This window comes from Brassica oleracea, chromosome C4 (genome assembly GCF_000695525.1).
Source record: "Brassica oleracea var. oleracea cultivar TO1000 chromosome C4, BOL, whole genome shotgun sequence".
Classification (NCBI taxonomy): domain Eukaryota; kingdom Viridiplantae; phylum Streptophyta; class Magnoliopsida; order Brassicales; family Brassicaceae; genus Brassica; species Brassica oleracea.
In genome coordinates this window covers 426,426-448,682 of record NC_027751.1, presented here as the reverse complement: position 1 = coordinate 448,682, position 22,257 = coordinate 426,426, and the positions used below count along the sequence as shown (strand labels likewise).

The 22,257-nt window shown below is 36.0% G+C and overlaps 6 protein-coding genes across 6 annotated transcripts in view; 2 read left to right on the top strand and 4 right to left on the bottom strand.

The window, feature by feature from the left end:
* Nucleotides 1-534: 534 nt before the first annotated feature.
* LOC106339719 (probable WRKY transcription factor 23) lies at nt 535-2,631 on the bottom strand. Its single transcript, XM_013778574.1, has 3 exons — nt 1,825-2,631; nt 1,566-1,709; nt 535-1,117 (listed from the first exon to the last, which is right to left on the bottom strand). The coding sequence occupies exons 1-3, from the start codon at nt 2,202-2,204 to the stop codon at nt 688-690; spliced, it is 954 nt and encodes a 317-aa protein (XP_013634028.1). The 5' UTR covers nt 2,205-2,631; the 3' UTR covers nt 535-687.
* Nucleotides 2,632-8,401: 5,770 nt separating this feature from the next.
* On the bottom strand, nt 8,402-8,953 carry LOC106340572 (transcription factor UPBEAT1-like). The gene has a single exon (XM_013779426.1). The coding sequence runs from the start codon at nt 8,919-8,921 to the stop codon at nt 8,508-8,510; it is 414 nt and encodes a 137-aa protein (XP_013634880.1). The 5' UTR covers nt 8,922-8,953; the 3' UTR covers nt 8,402-8,507.
* A 4,206-nt stretch (nt 8,954-13,159) lies between these two features.
* On the bottom strand, nt 13,160-15,959 carry LOC106342463 (DEAD-box ATP-dependent RNA helicase 24-like; the record flags this gene model as incomplete). Its single annotated transcript, XM_013781408.1, is given in 5 exon segments — nt 13,160-13,393; nt 13,489-13,858; nt 14,005-14,044; nt 14,148-15,376; nt 15,533-15,959. Coding segments are annotated over 5 exon segments (2,118 nt in total), but the record flags the coding sequence as incomplete, so codon positions are not given.
* A 301-nt stretch (nt 15,960-16,260) lies between these two features.
* On the top strand, nt 16,261-19,301 carry LOC106337375. The gene is made up of 7 exons (XM_013776474.1): nt 16,261-16,715; nt 17,038-17,561; nt 17,655-18,099; nt 18,200-18,300; nt 18,388-18,477; nt 18,545-18,669; nt 18,951-19,301. Exons 2-7 carry the CDS (start codon nt 17,106-17,108, stop codon nt 19,087-19,089), a joined length of 1,356 nt encoding a protein of 451 aa, XP_013631928.1. The 5' UTR covers nt 16,261-16,715; nt 17,038-17,105; the 3' UTR covers nt 19,090-19,301.
* Nucleotides 19,302-19,807: 506 nt separating this feature from the next.
* Nucleotides 19,808-20,865, top strand: LOC106337610. The gene has a single exon (XM_013776718.1). The coding sequence runs from the start codon at nt 19,829-19,831 to the stop codon at nt 20,738-20,740; it is 912 nt and encodes a 303-aa protein (XP_013632172.1). The 5' UTR covers nt 19,808-19,828; the 3' UTR covers nt 20,741-20,865.
* Nucleotides 20,825-22,257, bottom strand: part of LOC106337609 — a 5,088-nt gene continuing 3,655 nt past the window's right edge. The window contains exons 2-4 of the mRNA XM_013776717.1: nt 21,676-22,048; nt 21,211-21,558; nt 20,825-21,122 (exon numbers count right to left, since the gene is read on the bottom strand). Coding sequence (XP_013632171.1) covers nt 20,932-21,122; nt 21,211-21,558; nt 21,676-22,048 — 912 coding nt within the window. The 3' untranslated portion in view covers nt 20,825-20,931. The remainder of the gene's footprint in view (nt 21,123-21,210; nt 21,559-21,675; nt 22,049-22,257) is intronic.

Genomic DNA, 22,257 nt, shown 5'->3' with positions numbered 1-22,257 from the left:
TAAGTGAAAGTTAATTATGCAGATTCCAAGACAAAAAAGATGAAGCGAGACAATGAATAAAAATCCTAACAACATTAATTGACGCTGTCTTTGAGTAGTGTTAAGAGTAACCTGAAACCCTAGAACGCATTAGAACCGCGGATTTCGATTTTACTTTTAACAGATTCAGAAACTACAAAGCCTAGCTAATGAACAGTAGAACATAGAGTTCTTTTATCAAATGAACATAGAGACATAGAGTACATGCAACGCCCATGTAATAAAAAAATTTTAAGAGACGACATATTAATATAGTATAGACTCTCAGAATGAAAAAGTTAAAACACTATTATCGTAATTAATATACATAACGACAAAATTATTAGGCGATTTAAAACTTTGTGCGAATCATATTATACAAAAAATTGTTTAGACTGATTGCAATTCATGTTAACTATGCTAGTGCAACCAATTAGCTACAATTTTTTTTTGTTGTTATATAATTTGCAGTAAATTGAAATTTTCTTGCCTAAGTTATATATTCTACGGTTTCATTGCTGGAAAGTATCAGTACTTAACATTACCTTCAGTTTTAAAGATCCACATCTCCCTAATGGGAACGAAAGATCCGTTTCTTTAGACAATTATACAAAACAAAACCTAGATTAAATCTTATAGATTACAATACTACACCATTAAGGAATATAATTACTCTTCCTTCAACATATGAGAGGGGACAACATCTTGAAGAAGTCCATTATCTTTGACCAAACCTCGACTCTTCTTCACACGTTCATCATCACCATATGCATCTGCGTGTCTAGTAACGTACTCGCCAACTCCTCCAAAACAAGGCAACAGTTCTTGTTGTTGCTGTTGTTGGTTGTAATGGACAAGCTGTTGGAATTGAGGATATATTAGTGTCGAGCTCTCCATTGGAAACCCAAAGTTACCGAGATTTGAAGCAACCCCTGATGATCCGAAGAAGAAGCCTCCAGAGGAAATTGGACGAGACGTGAGTGGACTAATGTGTGTGTGTTGACCTTCGTAGGTTGTAACCACTGTGCTTGGATCTCGGAATGATCTCTCCACTCTCTTTTTCACGTTACACGAGGCCGTTGTGCAACGGTAGTAACTCCTGCAAAACAAATATACCATCACACAAATTAGCCTCATAAACTTCAGCTCAACATTTTTGATAGTTTTACTATCATTCTTTCTTTTGAAACTTCTAAAGAAAATGTAAAGGAAAATAGGAAGTTTTCATTTGTTTTTCATGTTTGTGTGTTTATAACTTATGAATGATGTTAATTAAGATGAATAAGAAAGCTAAAATCGTTTTTAGTATGGAAGTAATGTTAGCAAATCAAATGTTAATTAAACACACGAGTCTTTTTGAAACAATCAAACACTAGATCCTGCAAACTAACACAATGCATGTCCTCAAGCAAATCACAGAAGAAACAAAAAGGAAAAAATACATGTTATGTGTATTTTTAATATTTCTTATTCTTCTTCTGTGTCTACACATGGAGCCATAAGAGGAAGAAAAAGAAGATGATCAAAAGGATGGATATTTTATTAACCTCGGAAAAGGACTATTTTTAACAGCTTTTTGACCATATTTTCTCCAGCGATAACCATCTTCGAGATGATCAACCTCACTCTTTGTCATGAACGCTATTCTTGCCTCTCTCTGCCTCTTCTGGCTATTCTTCTTTGGTTTCAACCTGTTCATACACATAATTAAATGCTGCGAACCATTTTCTCTCTGAGTCTTTTACTAGACCATCTTTCAAAGAGAGAAAAATATGTGAAAATTAAGGACACATAAATGAGACTCACTGTTTATTAGTATCACTCTTCTTCTGTTCATGTTCCTCATTTTCTTCTCTTTTCGCTTTGTCTTCGTCTACAGCCTCGCTTGACGCCGAAGAAATCGACGAGGAGTTTGGTGTAGCCGGTGGATTTATATCCGAACACAAAGATTCCACTTTCGACGTCACATACTTATCAGCAGTCGCATTTGAGGGTGGGGCTTGAAGAATAGTTAAATCAGAAGAAGACAGTTTCTCAAACGGTTGCGTTTGCGGTTGGAGCGTTTCGAGAAGGAATGAATGGTGCTGAGAACCTAGTAACTCCATAAACCCTAACGAATCCCTCTCCTCCTCTCCAAAATCCCAAATGCTTTGCAACGACGGCTGATGAAAACTCGTAAACTCCATTGTTTTTCTCTTTCTTTATCTTTTTCCAGTAATTTTATGATAAATCAATTAAAAGCAGAGTAATCACACCAAAGCAGAGATTGAAAAGAAGAAGTAAAAACCAATAATAAAGGATTAATCCAGAGAAAAGTTATAAAAACGTGAGGAGGGGATGAGAAAGGGAGCGTTTTAATTTTTAGGGTTGAAAGAGAGCACTAAATGCAGGATTTGATATTTGTCACTGTTAAATGGGGGGATGTATTTTGATGCTTACCGGGAGTAGCAGGTTGTATACAGTGCGGTTTGATACAGTTGCCGGTTACTGATCAAGGTTTTTCGAAATTGTAGGCACTTTTTTGGTTAAGTCAGAAACACACAGTGAACGCTTTCACACGTCCGGTTTTAGCTGGTTCAACAGTGAACTGGTTTTATTGGGGGGCTAGTGTGAACAAGAACGAAAAAAAATCGCTAAAATAAAGAAATTTTGTTTTTGGTAAAACTAAAATAAAGAAATTGTTAATAATTTAGAAAAAGTGTTGGTGTAGCATGGGAATATTGATGTGTTTACAAACTTGTCTTTTCTTTACTTTTTTAAATAAAAAATTTTCCCTTTAAACTTATTTAAGTATCTAAAAATAGTATATATTATCGATGTTTTAGAAAACAATAATGAAATGAGAGCTCACCGATGAGATGAGATGAGATGTTGGTTTGTTTTCTCAAGCAAAGAGACATTTGTGGACGGTGAGACCGTTGTCCGTGAATATTTATTCCCACCATAAGATTATAAGCAGTGGTGTAATAAGTGTGAACCGTAGAATCAGTCAATGGAGAATTTGTAAATATAAAGTTTGCTTACTAGGAGGGCCGGCCCTGGGAATGCGTAGTGAAACATTAGCAACAAACCTCCAAATTTTTTTAAAAAAGTTACATACGAATAGATCCCTGAAAAAAAAATTTAGATCCCCAAATTTATATATAAAAAAAATTACATAGACAAATCCACAGGTCTTCATAGTCTCAGGGCCGACCCTGCATATTAGATCAATTTTAAAACACTTGTGATTGATTTTACTTTTGATCAGGAAAGAAGCTTAGCAGTTAGCACGTACAAATCTATAAATCTCGACATTTTAGAAAACAATAATGAAAGTGGTGGAAAATAAGATATTAGTACTCTGGTAGGAGTCCTACTTTCTCTATATATATCATATACTATAGAATAGGCCGAATTTAATGGTCCGTGTTCACATCTCCTTTTTTTCCTTTGGAATGTGATTATGCTAAAAAAAACTGGTAAATTCCTGCATCGCAGCTAAAATATTCTTATTTGTTGGTACATCTTGTGATCGAATAAATGTATATTAGTGTAAGAATTTTTTTAACAATTCTCAAAAAAACGATAAAACTCTAGTAATATGTTTATTGTATGTTTGCCATCAAAACCTACACAACCATATCAACAGAGTAAATGGTTGATAGATACGGTGTTCCTACTTATACGGTGTTGTTCCTACTTATGTGTATAATAGCATGATTAACCCGATGTTTTACGGACGAAGTTCTTAGCGGAAGTTAAGAAACTGTTTCTTAACTTTTAACTAAAAAAAAGATAAGAACCGGTTCTTAAATAAAGACTTTAAGAACCGGTTCTTAATTTTTTTAGTTAAAAGTTAAGAAACAGTTTTTTAATTTCCGTTAATAATCTCACTCTAAGAACTCCGAGTTAATCATGGTCTAAGTGAAAAAAAAAATTAAGAACTTCGCAGGATAGAGATTATAGAGGCATGATATATAAGATATACACAATATTCTTTGCGTTTTCCAATCAGGTTAACTAAAGAGTAAAGAGTAAAGAGTAGCTAGGTTGTTTTTTATACATTCGTAGCAGTATAGCACCAATTATTGATGTAACTGTGTACTATAATACTACATAATTGATTTGATTACACAAATTAGTATTTCATCATTATTTTATTAAAAATCAGTGGACCCAAAACAAATCCGAGATAGATCAAAGTCAAGGGCCCAGATTCATATAACTCCTGCATGCCTCATGAATATCTATAACCAGCGGCGATCCCGATGGCAAAAGCAAAAAGATAAAGGTAACAAAGTTGAGATTTGAATTTCTCTTTTTGTTTCTTTACCGATCTTCTAAGCAGGAATTGCTTTATCCTTTTGAATTATTTACCTCCGCTAGCAAATTATGTTTAAGTTTTTTTTTTTTTTTTTTTGTAACTTAAGTTTCTTTTGGTCTGTGGGGAAAAAAAAGAAGAAGAGAAGCATGCACGTGTGGTGTGCAATGGGAGAAGAATGAGTGGATGACCCCACTCCCGTATAATTTGCTTGCAAACTTAGCTCTCCTTTTGCATGCTTCCATGATTTTGTTTTTGCCCTTTTCTAGTAATTATTTTGCTTCTTATTTCATAAAAAAAATTCACTCGACTACATATGGGATGTAGCTAACACTATCAGTTTCTGCTACTGAAGTAGCTCGAAGCATTTTTTAAATTTCGGCATTGCGTTAAGTACCTATTGGTTAGTGGGGGGGGATTTGAATAAGAAGAAAAGTCTCAATCAAAGGTCGACCCAAAGACGTGCGGCTCGGTGTTTGCGTCGGTCCGGTTGTGCACATCAATAGGTGGCCTATGTTTCTCCGACGTGTGTACATATTACAAGTGTCTCGTTCTGTCGGTCTGGAGGTCCCACTCATTCAAAAGTCCACCAGGCACCTTCTCGAATCCAATGGTCCATTTTCATCCTTCATCCACTCCTTGTTCTCTCCTGCCGTTAGATTGCGAGCAAGTATAAATTATTTGTTTTCCAAAATATCTACTCACTCGACTTATTTATTTCAATAAATTTATTTGCTGTTTATCCGTATTAAAAGTTTACGATGGACGTGGAATTAAATGTTCAAATGTGCAATTTAAATATTTAAAGAAAAGGACTAAAATTAATTAGGACCATATGAAAGGTAGATTCGTATCACCCGATCGAACGATAAAGAAACATTTGAAATCTTTTAAGCCTTTATTAAAAAAACACACATTTGAAATCTTTTACTTACTGATGGGGTTTGCTTCTTGGGTACGTTAGGATCTCTAAAATGGAGGCTATGTAGCGGACTGAAATAAATAACTGAATGAATAATACGAGAGTGAACGAAAATTTAAACATAAAGGACTTCATGAAAAGTAGAAACATTTAAATTAAAAAAAAACATTTAAATTAATTTAATCAGTATTATTGAATTTCACTCCGGTCAAGAGTCACGAGTCAAGACACAGGGTAACGGGTCACCAGTTTCCCACTATACCACGTAATGCTGCCACGGCTCATAAAACAGGTTATTAAGAATCTTAGGATATACTATAATATATCACATATCATAGTCAGATCTTTGAAATTTGAATTTATAAGCCACACATGATCGTTCCACTTTATAGATAGACACGTATATATTTAAACAACATATATTTACCAAACATATATTTATCAATATGTTAATATTTATATTAATTTTTGCACACCATAACCGTTTGCACACAAAAAACAAAATTCGTATTTTTGATACGCATGTCGTCGTAAGTATATGGATGATTCTTGTAAAATGTTTCCACTTATTCATGAATGCTCGATATTTATATTTCTTTATAGGTATAACAGACGAAATACAGAGATTGAGATATTTTACGTCATATGATGACGTAGTGGATTATAATAGACTACGTAAGTGCATTTTAGATCTAGATCATAGTGGATTAGTGGTAATCGATAAACGTCAAATAAATTGTTTTGGGTAAATATTTTTTTTGTTAATCTTTTGGGTAATTCAAATGTGTTCCCTAACGAGAGAAAGCATTCTAGAAGAGTTGAGAAGGCATGAATCAAGGGATATTTCACGTCGTTTCTTCTTTCTTGGATACTCGTGAATTAACAAGTGGCAATCAAATCCTTAATTAAATGCCCTTTTTCTTATCTTGATTGAGAAAAAAATACACAAAGCAACTCGTATCTCGTGTGCTGACACACTTAAGTTTTTCTTTCCAATATTAAATAAAAATAAAATGCTTAATTAATAATCGTTGCGGTGGTATTTGCACATGGTAAGTCAAAGTAAACGCATATAGGGATCTTATTTTATTTATTAATCGCCGCATCAAACATGATGCCGATTAACACAAAATCATGTCTGATGGTAGATTGGTAGGTAGTCATTAAGGTATAGACATTAATATCAAATTGTTTTTCTTAGCAGATTATAGGTTTTCATATCCACACACACGTAACTTCAAAATAATCTGTGTTTAAATTTCTTAACATGGGAATATTTTCGGTTAATGTTAAACTTAAACTGTATAAGGGGGGTTATAGAGCAAAGAATTTTAGAGGAGTTATTAAATTTTGAGATTCCTTTGTTATTGGTTTGTGAATTTTTAAAATCTAAATAGAATTCATTGTTATTGGGGTGATGATTTGTAAATTTCACTCAAAATCATTTGTTATTGGAAAAGTTTAGTTTTCATTGATTTTAAGATTCTATTAAAATATGTTGTTATTGAGATGTAAATTTTCTTTGTTTATACTCATAGTACTCAACTTTGAAAATATCATCTATACCCATAAGATTTTTGAAATCAATGTAATAAAATACACTCACAAACAAAAATTATTTCTTGAAATCTTTTTTGTGACAAAAACTTTTTTAAAAGTTGTTTAAGAATTGCCTTAATTGAAATGATTTTCTTTCTTTTTTTTTCTACCACCATTAATTTCTTACTTTAAAAGTTAATAACAATTAATAGAATTCTATACACAAGTAATGAAAATCTATGTAAAAGTATTTGATAAAATTTGTTAAATCTAGTTAACTTGTAAAATCCTCTCAACTATTAAAATCATCAAATTCCACAGAAATTCATGTTCCAATAACCCCCTAAATGTACAACAGGAAAAATATTTGGTCAGAGCAGTGGTGCTTGACAGCGTGAGGCTCGCTTCCAAAACCAAGACATACAATAAGCAGTTTGAAACGCAAGTACAGATGAAATCGAAAGTAACTAAGAGAATATAGGTATCGAGAGGAGTTTCAGTATTTATGTCTTATACTATTACTTAACTTTAGATTCCAGTTAAAAAGAATGAAAGATATTTAAAATTGAATTATTGAATGAGCTAGATTAGTAAAAAGAGTAGATAACACTTACCACTATGTTTCCTCCCAGTTCAGTAATCAGAATTATTAGGAATCAAGTACGAACAAATAAAGAGTCATAAACATAAACCTCCTAAAAACACTAAACACATTCACGGTTAAAACAAACGTTAATCAGTAGTATATACACAAGTTGTAGATATGTGAAACTGTGAAAGAAACAACAGTTTTGTTTTGGATTCATCCACCATATACTTTTTTGAGTCACTCATTATAGTATATACTAAATAAAATCTTAAAGATAAACAAAATATTACAAAAACAGTTTTGAGCCTAATATATATATATATATGCCCAAATCAAGCTCTAAATTGTCTATACTAAAGATTAATCAAAATCGTGTACCATATACTAGAAAAATTGTCGAACCTCAAATCCAAGTCGATATGAGAGAAGCAGATGGATCATCTTACCTATTCGTGTCATATCAAATAATGAAAGGACTAGATGATACGTGGACATCAAACAATTGTATTTGTTATCTATCATTATCACCACGATCCAATCGCATAATTCAAAACATTTATCTTGAAACAGTATCACTTTACTACAAAATCGCTCGCATTTCAAGGATATTAACAGTATTATTTTGAAAGTAAATAGTAACACTTTCACCATCTTTTACATATAAAAGGAAACCAAAGTGATATCGCTAAAAAAAGGGTTTGCAAATGACATATTGACATTCACACTCTGAACTCAGGTGTTCCATAATATGGACCCAAAAAGGATTGTTATGTTTATGTACGGCCTACATGATATATACAAAGCCCAACGTTGAACGTTATTTTCTCAATTACACTGTCGTCGTGGGTTTTATTGGTTGAACACTTTTATTGGCCTCCCTTCATTTTGCATATATATGTTTTATTGATTGAACACTTTTATTGGCCTCCCTTCATTTTGCATATATATAATCTCTAACTGGACATAATTTTCATTGATTTTCTTGTTTATAAATTTTGTTTCCTTTTTTATATAGCACAACACAGGGCAATCACACAAGATAAATAAAGACGAACAAATAAAAACTAAAAGCACTTATTATATTAATAATAAGATTTTTTTAAACCAATAAGATTTACAAAAATATATTGAGGTCATTACATACAATCAGTTTCGGTCAAAACCTGAACCATTGTCTGCATAACTCTCACTTTCATTTCCAAAGCCAAAATATAATCTGCCGTTTGTCTAAAGAGTCCATCCAAACCTTCTGCTGATTTGGTGTTCGGAACAAGCTCTTTCAGCGTCTTGACTCGTTTATGAATCGCACGACATGGTCTTCTAGAAGCCTCTAGATTCATTTTCGGTCGGATTATGATCTTCTTCACAAGGGCCCTTCGTGCTCTTTGTCTTCTCATCGACACCCAAACTGATTCCTTTCTTTGACCTTCTAAGGTTACTCCCATTATTGTAAATGATGTAAGAATGTTCTTTTGGTTGATGTAATGTGATGAAAGAAAGTTGTCTAGACAAGGGATAATAACTCTATAAAATTTTTTCGTATGATGCATATATGAGATGGCCTTCGTTTATATAGACATAGATAAAGGTCAGTGACCTTTAGATATAACTCTAGCTAAACGGAGGTTGCAGCTTCTGAGAAGGTTCTCTTTTCTAGCCCAAAAGGATTGGATGATATTTGGACAAGTGTCCACAATGATGTTTTTGTTACTGAGTTTTTAAATATTAATATGTATGGATAATTAGGGTTTAGCTTAGATTAGAGTAAATGTCACCAAAATACAACGCGATGCACATGCACTCACATGATTTTCATCATCACCCAACCCTCCTACATGCTTAAAACACCAACTTTCTTCCCATTCACATCACCATAAACACCCTGTCCTATTCCTCCTTTGCTCTTTATAATATTTTAATTTTGCAACCAATTATTTCGAGTTTACCAAAGTCGGCGAATCAACGATAAGAATGTAATGAAAAAAAAAACGATAAGAATGTAATTATCTCTATGCTTTATTCTTTGTATATTAAATACTTATCTAATTTACACGCAATCCATGCAGTTAATATATTAAGAAGGTGGTGCTTGATAAGGTGAAAAGGTAAATATATTATATGGATTTTGTGTATGTATATATTTTCTGATGCATAAACGATTTCAGAAACACACATCGATCGTTTTGATTTTTCTACGATGCATATAGTTTGAATTCATATCCATTTTGATAGATATGATAGAATATGGCTAATTGGTTGTCATGATGCTTTTGCTTTTATTGAGTCCTTTGTATCTCATTATTTCCAGCTGATATAAGCCGGCACAACCAAATAACAAATAAAAATAAACTAATGCTACAATTACAAAAGCACTCTCACGAGCAGTTTTAGGTGTTTTATTTTTCTAGACAAAGTAGATAACGATGTTGGGGACTGGGTTAAGGTTTTAATTTTAGCTAGAAGACATAAGAACATGCGATATCTTCAATGTTTCTTTGAATTTGTGGAATTCTCATTTAAGAATTTTATTTTCGTGAGTGGATTTGATTGGAGCATCTTAAAAGATTATGTTCTTCGCTCGTCATGTGTTTGTTATTTTTTTTAAAGGGAAGAAAGAAGAAGCAGATTCGTGGAGCGATGATGATCAGACATCCTCGGAGACTATTAGATTCAATGTATATATCTCCCATCGCCGTCAACACGAAACATTGAACTTAATAATTCTCTTAGATGTATATATGTACGCCTCATAATTAATTATATAAACTTGAATAATTGAGAGAATTAGCTTATAAAGATTAAGCATATGATTGATCAGCTAGCGTATGAGTATAGTTTATGAATGACTAGGTAACGTGAAAAGTACCTAACTAATGAAGGTAGATTTACATATATATGAACTATAGCTAGCCATGATGGAAAGTTTAGTGGTCTAGATTGATCGCGTGTTAGCACGTTAAGCTCAACGTGCATGCACATGTTCGTATATCCTCCCTATTCGTCTAAGCCACCCAAAATATATCTCGATTCATAATTTGTTAATTTTTCGTAACGTGCTTACAGTAATGACCGAATATACATAGATTTTGTACGCACACCATATTCGCGTTTGGTAATTGTAATTGTAAATGTAACATATGTCATATGTGTCTGTCATCGAGCGAAGATACTAAACGAAATAGAAGATCATTCCAATCGAATCTAAAAGTTGAATGTTAAGTTTACAAGTTACGATCGAGTAGTAGATAGTAATCTCCTAGACTATATTTGCGAAGTAATTTTGCCGCATGTTCTATCTACAAAAAAAATGATAACATAACTAACAACATTAATAACATGGCTTATAGTTAATATGACATGGACAAGAAATATATTTTTGGTACACTTTATAGAATATGACAATAACTAATACATTACATTTAATGTTGATTTATATTTTTGTTAAACTTCTTAAAATATGGTAATACTTCATAAATCATCACTAAAATAAAAATATTGAAATATGCATTATAAATTTCGAAATACATTATTTAATTGTATTTTTATAATTATACAATTTTTGTTACTAATATTTTCAAAATTTTCTACATTAAAATAAACAAAATTATTTTTTCTTAATTTTATGCTTAAATAATTAACTTTATATTAAATATTAGTCAAAAATAATAAAATATATAATATTAATAAATTTCATTTTAAATATAATTTAACTTTTAAAAAATTTATCACAACTAGTTTATAGTATAAAACATCGCATATGCTGGGCCAAAACTAGAAATGATAGTTGGGTCTAGGGGCCATTTAGAATAATGGGATTGAGATTGGCCCGTTTATTGTGTATGATCTGATCCATAAACCGACACACTGATAGAATACAAATTAGGTATAGCCAGTAAGAAAGAAGATATTCTTATCTACCTCTATTGCGTCGGCAGATAAAAGTAGTCTCTCTCTCTGAGAGAAGATGAAGAAGATTTTGCATTAGAGAAGAGTCATATTACATGTTTTGTGCGTGAATCTAATTCATATTCTCATGTAGTAATCATATCTTGTTGTTGGATTAGATTCACGCACAAACTCGTAATCTGTCTTTTCAAATATTCTTTTGTAGATCTGCGCTCGGAATCATATATTTGTTTTCGTTATTGACTGATGTTGATGATTGTTATAGGATTTTGGATAGTGTTTTAAGTGCTGTTCGAAATCAAGATCTAGTTTTCTACTTTGGGAAACAAAAGTTTATTACTATGTTTGGTATGGATCGATTGGAGAACCATCAAGTGATATCGTTTCTATTTATTCATCTTCTTTAATTGTCACTTTGTCAGTCTGGTTAGATTTATAATTATGTTGTGTTTGACTTAATTTACAATCTAAGAGGGGGTTATTGGGAAAATAATCTCAGAGGAGTTATTAAATTTTGAGATTCTTTTCTTATTGGTTTGTGAATTTTTAAAATCTAAACAGAATCCATTGTTATTGTGGTGATGATTTGTAAATTTCACTCGAAATCATTTGTTATCGGAAAATTTTAGTTTTCATTATTTTAAGATTCTATTAAAGTATGTTGTTATTGGGATGTAAATTTTTTTTGTTTCTACTCATAGTATTCTAACTTTGAGAATATCATCTATACATTTTTGAAATCAATGTAATAAAATACACTCACATACAAAAACTCAAATTGAAGAATGAAATAATATACAAATCACAATTTTAACATAATACAATTCACAACTTAAAAAAATAGAAAATTTTTAAAAAATTTAAAATAAAAATTGTAAAAATGGTTTTGTTAAAAATATATATTTTTAAAACGAAATACAAAATAATAATTCAAAAAATTATAAAAATTTGAATTTGAAACAAATATTTCGAAATTATATAAAAAATATTTTTTATATTTTATTATTTATATATCTATAAAGTAAGAAGTAGAAATTAAATTTTTTGATCATTTTATTTTTTGAAATTTTTTTTGTGACAAAAACTTTTTTAAAAATTGTTTAAGAATTGCCTTAATTGAAATGATTTTTTTTTTTTTCTACCACTATTAATTTTTTAAATTTAATAACAATCAATAGAATTCTATACACAAGTAATAAAAATCTATGTAAAAGTATTTGATAAAATTTGTTAAATCTAGTTAACTTGTAAAATCCTCTCAATTATTAAAATCATCAAATTCCACCAAAATTCATGTTCCAATAACTCCCTAAGTTGAGTTAGCTCTGTTCTGGTTCTTGTAATGATACTATTATGTGTTGTAATTAATCTCAACATAAGGTTCTGTGTTAACACTGTTGCTTCTTTCTTTTAGTTTGAGACAAAACTTGTTACAAAATAACCTGTACGATCTTTACAAACCCATGTAACAGCATTCCTCTATTTCTTGAATAAGAAAGCTCCAACTTTTCTCTGATTATATTCGCGAGAACGGAGACCGCAAATCTCAACGGAGATTAAATTGGGTTTTACATCTTCCTCTCTAGTGGGCCTTAAATTAGTACAACGTTGAAAAAAGATTGGGCCATTATCGTTCTTCACGTGTGATGTTATAAGAGTAGACATCAAAGACGTCGTCGCTGATGTGATTAAGCGCACGCGTGATGTCATACTACCAAGGCGCAGATTGTGGTGGAATCTTTCCGTCTTGATGCCACAGAGAGATTAGTCTTTATCAGTTTAAAAGAAAGTATTCATGGTGGGAACTCACTCTAGTAACTTTTGTTTGATGTATTGGTTTGTAATTTAAACCCTTTTTCACCACCTCATCTGCTCACTGCGATCACGATCACACAAAACTTTTTATTTCTATCCTTTGCTCCGTTTCCTCGTAGCTAGTAAACAACACATGTGACATTTAGAAGATATTCGAGAGCTGAAACAGGACGACGGATAAATAATGATTTTTTTTGACAGCTGATACAACAAGACTGTAAAAACACTTCCAGCCATTACTAAACTCAATCAATTATCCCAACCAGACCTCCTTTTCCTCTCTCTCGGTCTCTCTTCAGAACTGTAACAGCAAGATCAGATCAAATCAGCTAACAACACTAAGATAACCACAGATAAAACCAACCAAGAGAACAGTGAAACTAAAAGGAATCAAACCTCTGTGGATTCTTTTGACTGGCGTTATGTAATGAAGCATTATGACTAGCTGCTACTAGGGGAGTTTGAGTCTGAGTTCTACCCATGTCCCCACCAATGGTTCCACCTGAGACAAATCCCATTAGAGATGGTCTCTTGTTCGGATAGCCTCCTTGGCTTTGTGGGTTCGATGGCGTAGCAGCCACAAAGCTATTCTTGAATTGGGCCATTACTCCCGTCCTCACAGAATTGATCACCCCCTTTCTACTTGGTGCAGCTTGAGACGGTGTCCCACTTGATTCTGAGTTAAATCCAATACCAAGACCAAAATCAACTCCTCGTACTCCTCTATTTCCACCACCACCACCTCGTCCTCGGCCTTTCTTCCCACCTAGGCAACAAGAGATTCAAATATCATGCACGGCTCTTTGGATGGATATGCAAAACAAAACATTGACCGCAGATCATGTCCGGTCAATTCAAATCTAATGAAAAGTTTCTCTTCATGGTTTGTTAGCAACAGAATATAATGCTTACCTCCTTTTCTTCCGTCACGCTTGGACTTGAATCGTCCATCCTATTGATTTGCAAAGGTAAATTACTCAACAATCATGAAACTAGAGTGGTGGAATGGAGCTAGTAGGATGAACAATCATAGCATGAAATGGAGCTGTTATTACCTTCATAGCGAGATCCATGAGTTCAGGAGGCACATTCTGACCAGCAGCAACCAGACTGTTTATCAACTCACCAGCAAATCTTGCCTCTCTCTGCGTAACAAGCGTGTAGGCAACCCCGTCTTTGTCACCAGCACGACCAGTCCTACCAATACGATGTACATGCATGTCCATGTCTTTTGCAGTGTCGTAGTTAACCACCGTCTTAAGCGACTTGATGTCAAGACCTCTGGCAGCAACATCGGTCGCAACCAGCACATGGTAGACTCCAGATTTGAACTTCTGCAGAGTGTCCATTCGCGAGGCCTGGTCTTTATCACCGTGAAGAGCAGCCACTTTAAAAGCATTCAGAGTAAGCTGAGCTTCGATCTCATCAACAGTGGCCTTCTTAGAAGCGAACACTAACACGTCACCTTCATCAATCATTCCAGGTAGCTTCTCGAGTAGCCAAGGGAGTTTATCAGCATCTGATGGTATCACATTCACAACTTGTGTGATATCCTCATTAGCCATCCCAGCTTCACCAACTGTGACTCTAATAGGATCCGAAAGAATCTCCCTAGCCAACTTCTCAACTTTCCAAGGCATAGTAGCTGAGAACAGCAAAGTCTGACGATCTGGACGAATCTGGCCAACGATAGACCTCACTTGCGGCTCGAAACCGAGGTCAAACATCCGATCAGCCTCATCAAGAACCAAATACGAGGCTCTCATCATCGTCAAAGCCTTCATCTTCAGCATATCTATCAACCTCCCAGGAGTAGCAACAACAATCTCGCATCCCGCCTTGAGCTCTCTAAACTGCTCATGCTTCCCCATTCCACCGTACACAGCTGAGACTCGCAACCCATACGCTTTCGAAAACTTCTTAGCTTCCAAGTAAATCTGATGAGCCAGTTCCCTAGTTGGAGCGCATATGACACCGATAGGACCTTCTTCTCTCCGAAGCTCAGGCTGATCCATAATATGCACAATCATAGGAAGAACAAAAGCTGCAGTCTTCCCTGAACCAGTCTTGGCTATGCCTATAACATCTCTACCGGATAACACAACGGGTAAAGCCTGACACTGGATGGTTGTGGGTTTCTCATAACCTTGTTTCTTGATAGCACTCATGATCTGTGAGGAGAAGCCACAATCCTCAAAGGTCTTCACAGGCCTGGGAACATCGAAACCGGATACACGAATCCCTAAACTGTGACGATAATCCAAAGCTTCTTGCTCACTCAATCCTATATTTGAATATTAAAAAAATTAGACAAATTTGTGGATTTTAACTAACATTATAGCTTTGATTTAAGAGATTAACACTAATTTAGATTGATTTAAACATAATTAAATTGTTTTTAACCAGTTTAAACCGACTTAAACCGATATTTAGAACTTACTGGATATTGATTCAACCTCCTCGTAGAAGTCTTTGTTAATGGGTTCGTAATCGATGGAGCTGTGATCGAGAGCTTGAATAGGCTCGATCTTCCTTTTATCGACTACAATCGGATTATCATCGGAATCGTACTCGAGCATCCCCGCGTCTACCGCCTTGGCGGCAGCGTAGACCTCCTCGTCGGAGTTGTAGCCCGCGTTGAGCGCGTCGGAAGCTAGCGTGAGGCCCAGATCCTTCTTGGCCTTGAGGAAGCTCACGACGTGATCGTCGTCGTCGTCCTTGTACCTCTCCGCTTTCGCCTTTGGTTTGGGAGGCGGGGCAGACTTCATCTCTTGGTGGATTCCTTCCATGAACGCGTCTAGTGGATCGATCTCGTCTTCTTCGTCGCCGCCACCGTTCTGAACGGCTTGTTCTTCCTCCTCTTCGTTGTCGATGAAGTCGATTTCGTCTACATCGGCGTCTTCTGAGTTGTCTCCGCCGCGAAACCGCTGAGAGTTCCGATTAGACATGAGTTCTTTCAGCTAATTTAGGGATTTGTGTTTTTTTTTTTTCTCCCGGCGATATGTACAGTCTCAGGTTTGGCGACTTGTTTGTATGATTGGGCAAATAGTGGGCCTTAGCTAAGCATATATTTTATTTATATAAAGGCCCATATACACAATTCCGTATAAAAGGGCCCATATATATAAGTTCTCTCCATAATACAAGCTTAGTAGCAGCAGAAAGGAAACAAAGGAAAGAGATGAGAGAACAAAAAAAAAGAGGGACTCGAGTTATGTTCTGAGACGGCTCACTCACCGAGTCAAATGCTGTCCTAAAGGGGGAAGGAAGGGAGCAGCAAAATCCAAACCCGTCCGAATATATATAACCCGATAAAAAAGGGATCTTTTGATTTTTTTTTTTGGGGTGCGAGTGTGTAAAAAAAAAAAGAGATGGAGAAGGAGGAGGAGAAAATAAGTCTCTCACCTCTTTACTACTACTACAACTCTTCTCCTCTCCTTGTTGTCTTAACTCTTTTTCCCGACTCTTTCCCCAACCCTAGTTCTTCTTCTCCTTCTTCTTCCACAATTCAAAAATCCCCAAAATTATATTTACGGGTTTCCCATTCCCATCATCATCACCATCTTCTTCTCCTCTATCTTCTCTCGGATTGTCGTCTCCTTCTTTGCTCTGAGCTATCTAAGGTATTCTTCAGCTGCCTCTTTTGATTTCGATTCATTCTTGTGATGATGATCGTATATAAGTTTGAAAGTTTGTATCTTTCGTGTTATTACTTGATGGGTGCTCTTCAATTGTTGTTGATTCGAACGTTTGGTATTGGTTCCGATTCGTGGATTCGCTAGAGATCGTACTTAGTTCGCGTCTGTGTTTTTTTTTTATCATTGATCACTCGTTTTGATTGTTCTTGGATTTTGATGTTTGATTTCAATTCTCAACAAGATTTAACCTTTGTGATCCATCTGTTTTGCTTACTTTGTCTAATGCATAATGTGTTTTGCTGCTCAGTGGAGGTTTCTTCGTTCATCAGTTAAGTGATCTGCTAAGAGCGAAAGGAGTGTATATGCCTTTCTACAATGGAAGCTAACGGTGGTATGAATAATACTGTGAGGAAGAAACGTAGCTTGACTTGTCGTCGTCCTCGCCTTGAGGCATCCACTAACGTCAGCAAGATCTCCAGTGATGATATACCCGCATTTGATACCAACCCTACGAGGAAAGAGTTTAGTCTTAGCCACTGTATCTCAAGGGCTGATTCTATTGCTGAATCCCAAAGAGGAAACAATGGTAGTCGTCGGAGCGAGACCACCAATAGAAACAAACGTTCTACTGAAGGTGTACTCGCACCTGCCAGCTGGAAGAACACTAGCCGTGAAGATGAAGGTAATGGAAGGATCAATGGAAAGGTAACTGCTTTGGGTGAGCTAGAGGGTGAAACAAAGAGAATGAAGCTTAAGATCAGCGTTCATGCTAATGGTTCTTCTCGAAAGTCTTCAAAACCGGTGAATGATACTACTAACAACGGTCTGAAGGTAAAATTATCCTCTACTTTGATGAGTTCAAGTTGCTGAATTTGTGTTGTATGCATTAGAATTTATACCATACCTTTTGACATTTAATGGCAGGAAAACTCAGATAAATTTAATTCCCCTCTAGATAAGAAGGCTGATCTTGAAGACGAATCTATCACGGGGAGGAGGAAACAAGGAGAGCCAAGTGTCTCGGTTCGCAAGAGCAAAAGAGCCCCCAAGAAGAGAGTTTTCGTTGGAGATGATGACAGTGATAATGAGATCCGATATTTGGAGAAACTCAAGTATAGGAATGTCTCTGTGTGTAATGAAGAGACTGCGTCAGGGAGGAGGCTGTTGAAGCCATCTAATAGGGAAAAGGCTTTTGAAGAGATGGATTATGAGGAGGAAGAACTTGATCTTGTGGCGGATGTAAAGGAGATTGGTAATGAGGTTAAGAGGGAAACAACTTTGACTAGTCGCCAACGAGCCCTTGCTTCTGCATCTGGCAAATCAAGCGCCATTGAATTTACAGATGGATTACCTCCTACTACATCGAGAAGTATGGTTGTTGAATCTTTTGCTTAAGATTCGTAAGTAGGTATCTTTTTTCCGTAAAGTTTGGTGATGTGTTGTGATAAATGCTGTTGAAAATAAAACAGGGAAAAAGGAGAATCTTTCAGAGATGGAGCAGCAACTGAAGAAGGCAGAAGCTGCTCAAAGGCGAAAAGCTCAGGTTGAGAAGGCTGCAAGGGAGTCTGAGGTTAGTGTTATTTCTCCATCATCGCTATGAGCATCTAAAGTATTGGCAAATTCATGACAGGGATGGTCTTGGTTTTGTTTTCTACAGGCAGAGGCCATTAGAAAAATTCTAGGACAGGATTCGAGCAGGAAGAAGCGTGAAGACAAAATTAAAAAACGACTTGATGAATTGGCACAGGTACACAGAGAAGCCCACCTCATTTTTATGAGTAAAAACTAAGTCATATGCGTTGGATTGATAACAGGAGAAAGCTGCACACGAGGAAAGGGCCTCGACAAGCTACATCAGAACAATAATGGGTCCTAATGGAACAACTGTTTCGTTTCCCATTGACAAAGTGCCTAGCCTGTTCGATCCCAAACCATCCAGGTATATGTTGTATTCTTTCGCACAAAACTCTGTATGTCTCATAGCTGATTTTGTCTGATTTATGTGTGAGCAAATGCTACATCAGATTGTTAGTGAACAATATAAATAGGCAATATTTCAAATGTTTTTGGTATGTAGGATTAATGTGAATGCTTTACAGTTCGGCTCCTTTTTTTGTTCTTTTGGATTATGTTTTGTGTTGTAACGTTTCATAAAAAACATAACGAGGAGTTCAGAACATTGATTTATAACAATATATAAAGCATTTTGTTTATCTGCAGCTATCCTCCTCCTCGAGAAAACTGCGCTGGTCCATCGTGCACCAATTCTTACAAGTATCGTGATTCAAAGACTAAGCTTCCTCTCTGCAGCCTCAAATGTTACAAGGCGGTTCAGCAGCAACAGACCGCACCGGTTTAGATATTGATTTTATTTTATTTTTTTGATACAAAAGGTCAACAACTCTCAGCTCTCTGAGTTTATAGAGATTATTACAGGAAGAAATGTTTTAGTTTTTCTTTTGCTTTGCTTCAGACTTGTCTGATTGGATATAGTTCATTTTCGTATGTGAGATGAGCTCATGGCCGTCTATTGGCTTTTCACCAAACAATCACATCATAGCAGTTCATATATATACAATCTCCAATTGCTTCTTTAATAATAAACTACATGTATTTAAGTAAGACATGATACAAAATGCTCTCTAGTCTCTATTATTGAAGCGAGCTTGATGGGGGCGCAGTACGCCGTCGTTTCCCAGCCGTGTTTGCGTCTCTCTGAAGTTATCGTTCTCCATAATATATATATATATATATTTTGTTTGTTTTGTGTAGTTGACAATTTGTGAAGACAAGTCAGAAACTTGTTAATTGGAAAGAATAAAGGCAATGATTTCTCATCACTCTTCTTTCTGTGTTTTAAATAATCTCTAATAATGCGTATGTATCATAATGAATATTGTATAAACGTATTTTATAATTATCTTTATATGCATGATTCGTTTTCATCCAACCTAACTTGAAACTATAGACATGGCACCCACTCCTTGATCTTTCCTTCAAACATAAATCTTCATTTTCCACAAAAAGATTATATAAATAAGACAAAACTAGCTTTATGTTTCTTAACTTCTCAGCCTTCTTTCAACTTTAAATAAAAAATGAGTATAGTCGGCGGTGGAAAGTGGCGGAGAGAGGCGGAGCAGCTGCTCGTTAAGCCTTTCCGTCTACTGACAACAACTCTCCTCAGCCTCCTCCTCCCTCTCTCTTTCCTTCTCCTTAGCCGTCTCTCTTCAGCTTCCTTCCTCTTCTCCTTGATCAAGTCTCCTCCCCAAACGGATTCATCTTTCTTCTTCTCCATCTTTCATTACACGAACCCGGCGATCACATATGCATTTGTTTCTTCAATAAGCGTTTACACTCTAGTTCTTGGTCTAACCACAAAGATCACATCAACAGATCCCAACCGGTCCATTCCCTTTTATCCACACGTCAGCATCGCGTGGCTAACGCTTTTCCTTGTTCAAATCTCCGTCGGTTTAGGCCTCGAAGGAACGTACCCCGACGGTTTAATAATCGGGAGCGAACGTAACTTCTTGAGCAGGCTAGTGTTTTTCTTTGGTCTTCATGAGGTAATGCTTCTGTGGTGTAGGGTGATCGTGAGACCGGTGGTGGACAGCACGTTGATGGGAGGAGACGCTGGTCATCACCGGAGAGAGGAGACGGTGGTGGAGAGAGTGGCTTTGGCCGTGAGCTGTGGGACGTTGTGGTGGTGGAAGCTTCGGGATGAAATAGAGGCTTTGGTTGGTGTGGCTGAGGCTAAAAGAGCTTTGTTGTTATTATTACCAATCAATGGTAATAATGCTAACGGTAGTTTTGAAGTGGGAACGGTTGATTTTGTGAATTGGTGGTTATACTATATGGTTGTAACGATCGGTATGGTTAGGATCGTTAAAGGGTGTTTATGGTTTGGAATGGTGTTGCTTTTCGAACAAGGAAGTAGAAGAAGTCCACGTGGAGTTTCTACTGCTTCTCCTGTTCATTATGACGACGAAGGTGACACTAAAGTGTAAAGTAACCATTGGTTATAAAGTCACTAATGGTATGCATTTTTTTTTTGGTTATTTGAAATGCGAAAGATGTTAATGATTGTATACTAGAGATTAAATGAAATTTGATAAAGAGAGGCTTTACATCATTTCAATAGAATCATTAAAGAGATCATTAGCACACATAACTTAACAAGAGATTAACACTAAACAGTCTAAAACACAGCTTCTACAAGTAAGTGTCTCTTCTTAGAGCCGAACCCAACAATATGGTTTAGATAAACTCTTCCTTCCTTCACAGTAGCTGACGAGACTATCCGGTGAACCATACCGGTACTGAACCAACCTGTCACAGTAGCTGTCCGCCACCCGTCCGAGCTCTCCACCAATCTCGCAGAAGGACTGCCTAAAAACACTCGCAAATAATTTTTTTTTTTAATATAGTTGTCTTATATTCATTGGTAGACATAAAAATGAGAACATTAAAGACTTACCTGCAACAACAATCTTAGTGCGAGACAACAACTCAAGCCCATCACCAAACCTCAACGTGCCACCAGTAACTTCAACCACAGTGACCTTATCGTCAGTTAGGTCGATTTTGTATAAGAGACCGGAGAAAGTGTGGATGACGATAAGGAAACCATCCGGATGATAAACAATGCCGTTAAGAGCGACGAGGTTATTGTACCATCCAGGTGGAGTGAAGAGAGGGCTCTCAATGGTTGAGACAAGCTCTCCATTGACATCAACCTTCCAGATTTTACTTCCTTTTGCATCGGTCACATAAGCATTGCCACGTGCATCAACAGCTACATCGTCCGCAAACGATTTCTCCTTACCTACATTCATCAAAATATTATTACAAAACAATAAAAAGAGAATAATTTTCGGTGTCGAGACAGAACCTAAAGTTAACTGTTTCACAAATCTAAACAGAGAGACAGAGCTATGCTTACTCTGGCTGCTAAGCTCAGCTAGGAAGACGCGGCGCCACGTGGACATATCGTAAGCAGCTAAAGCGCAATAACGATTCATAAGCAAATCGGCGACGGCGACGAGGAGACGGTTCCTGTCGCGGTCGATAGCGATTCCTAGGGAAGCGTTTCCGGCGAGGTCAGCGTCTTTGACCAAAGTGACTTCCCGAAGAGCGTCGCTGTGACCGTCGTCGGAAGGAACGACCTCGCCGATTCCGCCTCCGTCCATGAAGGAGACGAGGAACCTCCGGCCAGCGTCGTCCCATTTAGCGCACTCGCGGAAGAAGCCAGAGCTGTGGTAAGAGAACACGTGCGTGGAAGGAACGGCTCGCTCGAGGGAAACGAGGTAAGAGATGTAAGTCAAATAACACGTTTTTCATAATGGACGGTGATGGACGGTGAAGTTGGACGGTGAAGGAGGTGATTTTGTCAATAATTATGGCTTTCACATGTCCAAACTTCTTCTATAAAAGGAGAGCTAAGCTGAAGAGGAAATTCATCCCAAAATCAAAATCACAGAGAGAAGTGAGGAAGAAGAAGAACGTGAGAGAGAGAAAAAAAAAA

What these genes read in the sequence shown, in the direction of transcription:
- LOC106339719 (XM_013778574.1), bottom strand. Translation starts at nt 2,204, where the DNA reads ATGGAGTTTACGAGTTTTCATCAGCCGTCGTTGCAAAGCATTTGGGAT. An exon ending in AAGAGTGATACTAATAAACA is followed by an intron (nt 1,710 to 1,824) that starts GTGAGTCTCATT and finishes GTGTATGAACAG; the next exon opens with GTTGAAACCAAAGAAGAATA. An exon ending in AAAAATAGTCCTTTTCCGAG is followed by an intron (nt 1,118 to 1,565) that starts GTTAATAAAATA and finishes TTTGTTTTGCAG; the next exon opens with GAGTTACTACCGTTGCACAA.
- LOC106340572 (XM_013779426.1), bottom strand. Translation starts at nt 8,921, where the DNA reads ATGCATCATACGAAAAAATTTTATAGAGTTATTATCCCTTGTCTAGAC.
- LOC106337375 (XM_013776474.1), top strand. Translation starts at nt 17,106, where the DNA reads ATGGAAGCTAACGGTGGTATGAATAATACTGTGAGGAAGAAACGTAGC. An exon ending in ACCTCCTACTACATCGAGAA is followed by an intron (nt 18,100 to 18,199) that starts GTATGGTTGTTG and finishes AAAATAAAACAG; the next exon opens with GGAAAAAGGAGAATCTTTCA. An exon ending in GACTTGATGAATTGGCACAG is followed by an intron (nt 18,478 to 18,544) that starts GTACACAGAGAA and finishes GATTGATAACAG; the next exon opens with GAGAAAGCTGCACACGAGGA.
- LOC106337610 (XM_013776718.1), top strand. Translation starts at nt 19,829, where the DNA reads ATGAGTATAGTCGGCGGTGGAAAGTGGCGGAGAGAGGCGGAGCAGCTG.